General features: G+C 38.4%; 1 protein-coding gene across 2 annotated transcripts in view; it reads left to right on the top strand.

Moving 5' to 3' along the window:
• The first annotated feature begins 3,542 nt into the window (after positions 1 to 3,542).
• LOC108978532 overlaps positions 3,543 to 9,071 on the top strand; it is a 23,575-nt gene continuing 18,046 nt past the window's right edge. Inside the window, exons 1-2 of one of the 2 annotated variants that reach the window (XM_018948864.1) lie at positions 3,543 to 3,690; positions 5,875 to 6,073. In XM_018948864.1, the coding sequence (XP_018804409.1) occupies positions 3,637 to 3,690; positions 5,875 to 6,073 (253 nt within the window). In that variant the 5' untranslated portion in view covers positions 3,543 to 3,636. The remainder of the gene's footprint in view (positions 3,691 to 5,874; positions 6,074 to 9,071) is intronic. The other variant, XM_018948865.1, reaches the window with a different exon arrangement.

Raw genomic sequence — 9,071 nt, 5'->3', positions numbered from 1 at the left:
TGTCCGTACGGCGACTTTCGTGTGTTGAGTATGGAGGTTACTGCAAAACACTTTGAAGATTTTTGTGTAAAGTACGTGTCCCTATCAGTGATTAGGTATATACAACGGTAAACCAAAAAAATTTTTTGTATAGCTTTACAAATTTACTGAAAAACGCGATGAAATGGCTTGATCGAATTAAGAAGAGAAGAAACCTTCTATATCGACTTCGTTTGCAGGTTAGTCGGCGCTCGACTTAAATTATTCAAGTTTTTTGACCGTCAGCAAACATTTTAGTTCCTTATACTATTTTACATCAGCAACAGTAGAGCAATGGGCTACGATTTTTAATTGTTTCATTGTTTAATTGTTTATCARAATATGTTCGGTTTCTTAAAGACGTGAGAAAGTCGTTATAGTCGTAGTAAACCTTAGACACCTAGTACACTAGAACTAATTGTTATTAAGATATTGTCCTTTATGTGCAGAAAAATTGTTGGTGCGTTCAATAACAGGAATACAGTGAAATTCCTAACTACTATCAAATTCGAAAATGCGAGTTCGTAGATGAGCGTAATCGGACACGCTCACAAATTAGCCGAAAACTTATAAAGTGCCATAACTAAGCACTAAATTAAGACATAAAACTGTAGCAAGGGGCACCTATGGSTAATAATTTATAGAAAGTGAGCGTGGCCCCGAAATTTAGTTAGTTTAATCTGAACCCCTAAAGCTACAACTACCAAGTTTACCGGCTTAAATATTACGAGAAGCCCTACCGACAGTGTGCTAATAAATGAAATCGGAACACAACTCCGCACAACCGCTCACTCCCCATGTAAAGGTAGTTTTAAAGCGAAACAAATCAATATATGAGTTATATATAGTATATGTGTATATGTATAAAGTTACTTGGATTTAGATCCTCTGGTTGACGTTTTACTACTTAAAGTATTTCCTTGGCTTTGATTCTTCCAAGTTTCAAGAGTATAAAATTTTCGGTTCCTCCCGAACTTAGACTTTCTTATTTGTTTAGCAATGTATTAATTTGCGTGTAGGGACGTATTCTCCTCCACCAAAACCACGTAAAATTGTTAATTCTTTCTTCATTTTACCAAATGTTTTGTGCACAAGGTTACGAGTGCTCCCCGTTACTTGCTCGTTATTTGAAATTTAGTACTCCCTACAATACCTTGCAGTAACATAATTACCAAAATTAGCACTATTGTAACATTTTTTATATAATGCACACTATTGTGTGCAAAAAAAAAGTATTCTTATACCCATTCCCCGAAATATTTTTTTCTAGGTTGAAATGTCACATTACAATATTCATTAGTGTTTAGTACACGCTTGTCTTGCACTTGGCGATTTTAACGATGAGTAAAATTATTCAACAGAGAAGTTCGAAGCGTTAAGTTCTCGCAACTTGCAAGGATCAAATACGGGGAAATATTTACTTTTATGTTTTATTAAAACTTTGTATTAATTGAGTTAATCAATTGCCCTGATTTCACAGATTTTTTGCAAAGGGATTCACTGCTTTTAGAAAGATATTCTTTTTGAATTTCAATTAAACTCTTACTGATCGACATTTATACTAGGTATATGGGGACTATTGGAATTAGTGGTCCGAGTTTTCATATTTTAAAATCATATTTTGCCTTAATTCCAATATTAGTCTCACATATTGACCGATTGGTCAAAAAATCAGGCATATACAACCTTGAAATGTTATAGTTCGATGAAGCTTGGGGGTAAAGTTTTATTTTGATTCATTCATGGTGTTTGATTTGTATAATATAAACTGAAAGAATGGAAGAAGAAGGAATTTGAAAGATGGAGAACAAGATGTTGTTTTAATCCGAATTTCACAAAAATGTTGGGATAGCCTCACACCAAAATTTRGTTGAAATTRGTATAGCAGGGCCTGAGATATATAATTTCACTCAAAGGTGGGCGGCGCCACGCATCTTGTCTAATTTTTTTACCCGAACCTATAATTCCATTCCCTTTCACCTTGGTTGAAAAATTTAATGCTTGTGGCCCATTTAGTCAGTGAGTATTATACAAGCGCGGTTATTGACTGAATTTAGCCATTTTCAGAGTGTATATTATAAAAAATGCTAAAAAGAATTTGTTTTAGGAAGTGTGGTTGATTAAATCTTTAGTGGGTTGGAAGATATGTACATTAAACAAATTAGGCTCTACCCAGTTTTAAAAAATGTTTAGCTCACAAGTGTTCCTTACTACTGCAATCCCTTGCATCAAAGCATGGCGCGGTGATATAAAGAAACGATAGGTGGACAAACTACTTATAGTACTCCGTAAAAAAAGTTTTGAAGAGTATAAAAATGTTGCGAAAAATGCAATCTGCGTTATCCGAAGAAATTGTGAATGGATAAYAATCATATTTAGTATCTAACTTAAACTGTATGCCATATATTTATATTAACATTAATTTAACTAACATAAATGGTTATATGTACTCATCACGAAGGCTATAGACTGATACCCATAACTTGTATTAACGTATGATATAATGCATTTTAATATTGTATATTTACGCAAAACATATCTAAGATATCCCCTATTAAGTTATATAACAATTCAACAAAAAGAGTTTCGACAGTTTTTAGGCGGGCAGTGGTACTTTACTCTCTTGACTTTTACATACATACATGCATAAGTGTACATCACATATGGAAATTAGACGTAGCTGTAYAGCGAACTTGCACGTTTTCATAGTGTAACATCTGATTTTAGYCATTTTCACAGTAAATGAATAAGATGTAGAAAGGATTGTTCTCAACACGTTCGCTCGATTTGGCCGCCATTCACCATCCGCGTGCAGCCTCGTTCGTCGATAGATCTGTGATAAGCTCGACGGATTTAACGAAACTAGAACTATGAGAGCAAACACTTTGCAACTGTAGAGATAAAATAAATTTATATAGCCGACGCTCGGCTGTGCGCACTTATGTTGTGGCCGTCGACTATAGTCGACGACCGTACCGAAGTGGTTAATGAGAGATTTATGTGCAGTTGGAGCATTTAATAACTCGAATACACCCCAATTAATAGCTCAGCAATCTTAGTGAAATAAAGTAGGCATGTTTGAATATAATTTTGTTTATACTTTATCAGGTTTGTCCTAATCTTGTTCACCGAATGGTTGTTTGTTTTATCTAAAGCTATCGGGAATGTTTAGTTATTTGCATATATCAAAGTAATAAGAATGACGAGTTAAAATGGATGGGACCATGTGGTTTTAAAATATACTAATGTTTAGTTTATCGTACATATGTACTTATAACCTACTAAAGTTATAACAACGTAATCAGTCAACAGTCAATATATCCCCTTATAACTTTGGTATAACGAATATAAGGATATCCATTCATCCGGTTGACTTTTATGCAATGATCAGGTCCAATATATTATTAATATTATATATAACTTTATTTCACGTATATTACTCTATATAAATAAATGAAAGTAAAGAGACATATTTTTGTTTCAAATATTAATATATTTCACTTTAATTCAATTTTTCAGGGTTTCCATCAACCTGGTTTATACGTGCTCGACACACTGTTTTCCGTTCTAGTCATTGGAACTTTAGTTGTTATTGTCTGGAGAGGAGTATGGGGAATAATGGATATAACATTTTACCCGTTCGACCGGACAAAATCATCTTGGAGTTCTTTGGTAAGTAATTATAATTTTTTTTGTATAAATTTAAAATTTTAATTTTTGCCTTTGAATACATTTAAGCATTCTAGCTGGTTTTTTATTTTTTCGAAAATTTATGTTAACATTTTTATAAGTCCTTCTTCTTCCTCTTTATTGGCGTGCCAGTTGTTCCTCCTTTTCGCTGCTTTTCGCCAATTGGAGATTATAAGCGAAGCCAGGACCTTCTCTACCTGGTCTTTCCCAAGGAGTGGAGGTCTTCCTCATCCTKTGCTTCGCCCGGCGGGTACTGACTCGAATATTTTCAGAGCTGGATAGTTTTCGTCTATTTTAATTCGCACAATGTCAATATGGTCGTATATCACATGTAGCCTATCGTTCCATCGAATGTGATATTCGCCGTGGCCAATGCGCAAATGACCATAAATCTTCCGCGAAACCTTTATCTCGAAAACTCATAACTTCGCCTCATCAGATGTTACTATTGTCCATGCGTCTGCAACATATGGTATGACAGGAATAATGAGTGACTTAWATGCTTTAGTTTAAGTTCGTCGAGAAAGGACTTTACACTGATCAGGTCCAATCAGGTCTCTTTTTTATGGATGAGGCAAAGCGCAATTAAATTTCAATGTTGTTATTCTTGTTTTAACGGTTATCTAGTCCCCGTTAGGGTGGTAAGGGTCATTTGTGTTGTCGTCAAGGTCATCTAACAGAAGGCCCAAGAAAMKTGCTGTTTCGACGGGGTCGGAYCAAAGGGAGGAGGGTGTTAGATGAGTGGAGTTTGTAGGGCATGCAAAGATGTGGCCAGAAAAGTTTCGTAACCTTCAACTTTAGGAAAGCTGGGATTTAGTCAAACAAGCATCAGTATGTTTCAATTTCCTCAATGCCGGCCATCGTAGTCGCGACGATCCATTTGATTTAAGACTGAACTGCCGATAGAAACACAATACTCTTCTATGTAGACGTTCCCATCAGAGGAACGTTGAAGGTATATCCGCCACATTTACTTCTGGAGCGTCGGCCTTAGCGCCAAAGGTTCTTTCTCGACATCAATGACCAAGGACTAAAGGTTATGTAAAAGTGCCCTAATGAACTCTTGGGTACGTATCAACTGAAGACAGTGACGTACGGTATGCCAAGTAGTCCTTTTATTTATCAATCAGAAAACAATTCCGCCGACTGCGTCAGCCGATAGCAATCATGGGGAACCAACTTTAGTCGAGAAAGGAGTCCGTTAAGTRTGCATCATGACATTAACAGCGGGGACGGTTTACTGGTGCATCCTTTCGAGCACAACGAATACCTTTGGAAGCAAGGTTTAGCCGTTTGAGTGCCTTACTGTATACAACTGCTCGAKTACGTCGTAAAGTAAACTGCTTCCACTGAATTTGATTTTGGACGAAGAAGGCATATTGCGTGGGCGGTTAACAATTTCGGAATTACCATATGAGCAAAAACATCCAATCATTCTTGCCAATACCATTCCATTGGCAAAACTTTTCTAACGTGATGCTCACAAGTGCTGGTGGGATACCGGAGATGGTGCAGTACTTATGCATGCGCTTTTGGATTATATATGCACGTCGGATTGCAGGCATTTATCGACACGTTTGATCGCTTCATAAGCCGGCTTGTAATATGTTCGATTCTTTATAGCGAAAACGGTAGGTGCTAGTCGAGTTCTATATCAAGACCTTCGAAATTGAGATTTAGATGATGCGCTTAGCCTCGTACATCATACGATTCTACTGTTCTTTGGTCAGACCATTGTCCCGTATGAAAGTATGTACCTATTAAAATATTTTCAAACGGCGGGTTGGGCTTATATCGAGCATATGTATCTTTAATATCGCGAATTGCGACTATTTGATCGACGTTTTGTACATCAACTCAATATATTACATTTAGCCTCTTCTGTTAACTACGAATTGAGGATTTACATGTAATATAATATTGCTATTCACTGACGATTTCGTCAGTTTGAATGTAGAATTCCTTTGCAAGATTTTTATACTTTTGCAACATATAACTACAGAGTATAATAGTTTCGTTCACCTAAAAGTTATGCGTAAGTTTCTTCAAGATTCAACCATTTTTATTGATATATATTATATTAGTTTAATTGTTAATTTAATTTATTGTACATCATATTTTTATTAATTCTTTTATTTCTATAAAATAATTAAAATCTTTTTTAAGATTCTTGGCTACATAATCGTCGTCATAACATTCGTTATTAAACCTATTATACGCTGCATATGCAAGAAAATTGACGGAATATGTAAATTAATTATTTGTGACATGTTCTATTTTTTAATATTTTTTGGAGCTGTAAATGCTTGGCGAGGAATATGGAACCTGTTGGATATTTACGTATATCCAGGTAAGTATAACGCAAGTAAGTTAATAACGCTCAAAAACAAAAATTAATTAATATGTGATGAAAAACAAATGCTTACGTATACTCGAAGAAACCGACTAAGTTTAGTAAATTGTATTTTACTATTTTAAACCATTAAATACTATGAATTTATTCTTACGTACAAAACGATGCAAATATTATAGCTAATATCAAGGATCAGTTCTAAAAATTTTACCTTGATGACGTATAACAAAATGGTAATTTACCAACTTATTAACTAAGAAGTAGTAATGAGCTAAGTTCGGATATAACCGAATATTTCATAATCTTGCAAAGATTAAATCCAGGGATGTACTTTCAGGTACAAAAGCCTTTGTATTTATATGGGTCTAGTGCGAGTTTTCACCCGATTTTAGTCATTGTAAGCACAAAGATGAACCGTTATAAGAAAAATACGCTTTCTCAATTTTAGTGAGTTAACTCACAAATAGGCCGATATATGCGGTATAAAGTCTCCCGGAAGTTCGAAAATCTTTATAAGAGGTGCATGGGGGTAAAGAGGACTATTGACTCGATTCAACCCATTAGTAGCACACAGCCTTACTACCATCAGGATTGTCTCTGAATTTCAATTATATATCTCACACATTGACCGATGTTTGCGGTAAAAAGTCAACTAAAAGCACTGGGTACACATATTCAGTACCTAGGAGCTTAAACAGTTTTGGTTCGATCTAGGGAATTTTTGGTTATAAGGTGGCACATCTGATATCTACTATTCCTGCAAAGTTTTATCTTGATGTATTTTAAGAGGATGGAGTCATGTGTAGAAGTTCACGCAAGTGAGGAAAGTTTTCTGATCGCCATTCACTTGGGAGTGGCCAGAAACGATTCTTATACATATGGCTCAAGCAGCTCACAACTTCTGGTCTTTGACCAAGTATCCTCTGGGTAGCCTAAAAACATCCGTTTGAAGGCGAGCTGAAGTGACAAGGCCAAATATCTCCTGCATAGGGATGTGCGCTGGGTTTGGGACTCGCCACGAAATAAGGACTACGAATTGAGGGCATGCAACTGGAATGTCCGGTCCCATAATTGGGAAGGTGCCGCTGCCCAGCTGGTTGATGTCCTCGTGAAAATAAAGGCTGACATTACCACGGTCGAAGTAATGCGATGGACGGGACAAGGACAGAGACGAGAAGGTCCTTTTGGCATTTGCTACAGTGGTCATATGAAGGAGCGCAAGTTTGGTGTAGGATTCGTGGTGGGAGAGGGACTACGTCGCCGAGTACTATCATTCACTCCGGTGAATGAACGTCTAGCCACAATCCGCATCCAAGCGAGGTTTTTCAACATATCGCTTATTTGCGCCCTCGCCCCGACGGATGAGAAGGACGATGTGACCAAAGATTCCCTTTATGAGTGCTTGAGCRYACTTATGAGAGCTGCCCCCGCCACGCTGTCAAAATCGTGCTTKKCAACTTTAACAGCAGGGTGGGCAAAGAAGGTATCTTTGGTCATCAAGCTACCTGGCTGTCTCCGGATCGAAAAACCACCAACCAGATCGATCATGTTGTGATAGACGGAAGACACGTCTCCAGTGTTTTAGATGTGCGTACGCTCCGAGGTCCTAACATCGACTCGGACCACTATCAGTAAAAAAAAGCACGCCAACAAATACAAGGAAGGTTCGACGTCGAGAAGCTGCAATCATAAMAGACAGAAGAACGATTTTCTACTCAATTTGCACTCCTGCTATYAAAGAGCACTCGTCAACAACTCGGTATAAAGGAACTGTGAGACAGCATTTCAACGCTTTACGTACAGCTGCAACCAYTCAACATTGGTTTTCGGAAAGTGCAAAAGAACAGCTGGTACAACGAGGAGTGCCGTGTCGCAGCGGAGAGAAAACAGGCTGCCTCCTTCGCAACGTTACGATCGACCACAACAAGTGGGGGATGGGATAGATACCGAGTGTTAAAGAGGGAAGCGAGAAGCATTTTCAGACAGAAAAAGAAAGAGGCCGAAATGGGTGAGTACGACGAGCTTGATAAGCTGGGCGACAGGGGTAATGCTCGAAAATTCTACGAAAAAATGCGGCGGCTTACAAAWGGTTTCAAGACCGGAGTATACTCTTGTAGAACCCCAGAAGGTGACTTAGTCTCCGATGCCCAGAGCATACTTAAATTATGGAGGGCAGGCTGGAGAAGTGCCTGCTGAATGGCAGTGAACGCACAACGCCAAGAGAAGGCGAACCGAATTCCCCAATCGATGACGATGAAGCAGAAGTTCCATTGCCCGARCATGAAGAAGTTCGAATAGCAATTACCCGTCTGAAGAATAACAAAGCGGCGKGGGCCGTTGGATTGCCGGCCGGGCTATTCAAACACGGTGGCGAAGAACTGATAAGGAGCATTCATCAGCTTCTTTGTAAAATATGGCCGGACGAAAGCATGCCCGAGACCCCACAATCCGCACCACCTACCGTGGGATAAGCCTCCTCAACATCGCGTACAAGGTTCTATCGATCGTATTGTGTGAAASATTAAAGCCCACCAAAGACAAACTTATTGGACCTTATCAGTGTGGCTTTAGACCTGGAAAATCAGCAACCGAGCAGATAATCACCATCCGAAAAATATTGGAAAAGATCCGTGAAAGGAGAATCGACACACACCACCTCTTTGTCGATTTCAAAGCTGCTTTTGACAGCACGAAAAGGAGCTGCCTTTATGTCGCTATGTCTGAATTTGGTATCCCCGCAAAGCTAATACGGCTGTGTAAACTGACGTAGAGCGTCACCAAAAGTTCCGTCAGAATCGGGAAGGACCTCTCCGAGCCATTCGATACCAAACGAGGTTTCAGATAAGGCGACTCCCTATCRTGCGACTTCTTCAACCTGCTTCTGGAGAAAATAATTCGAGCTGCAGARCTAAATGGAGAAGGTACCATCTTCTATAAGAGTGCACAGCTGCTGGCGTATGCCGATGATATTGATATCATTGGCCTCAAAACCCGCCCCGTTAGTTCTGTT

The sequence above is a fragment of the Bactrocera latifrons genome, unplaced genomic scaffold (assembly GCF_001853355.1).
Source record: "Bactrocera latifrons isolate USDA-ARS-PBARC rearing strain unplaced genomic scaffold, ASM185335v1 scaffold_1236, whole genome shotgun sequence".
Lineage (NCBI taxonomy): Eukaryota > Metazoa > Arthropoda > Insecta > Diptera > Tephritidae > Bactrocera > Bactrocera latifrons.
This window is presented reverse-complemented; position numbering and strand designations above follow the sequence as displayed.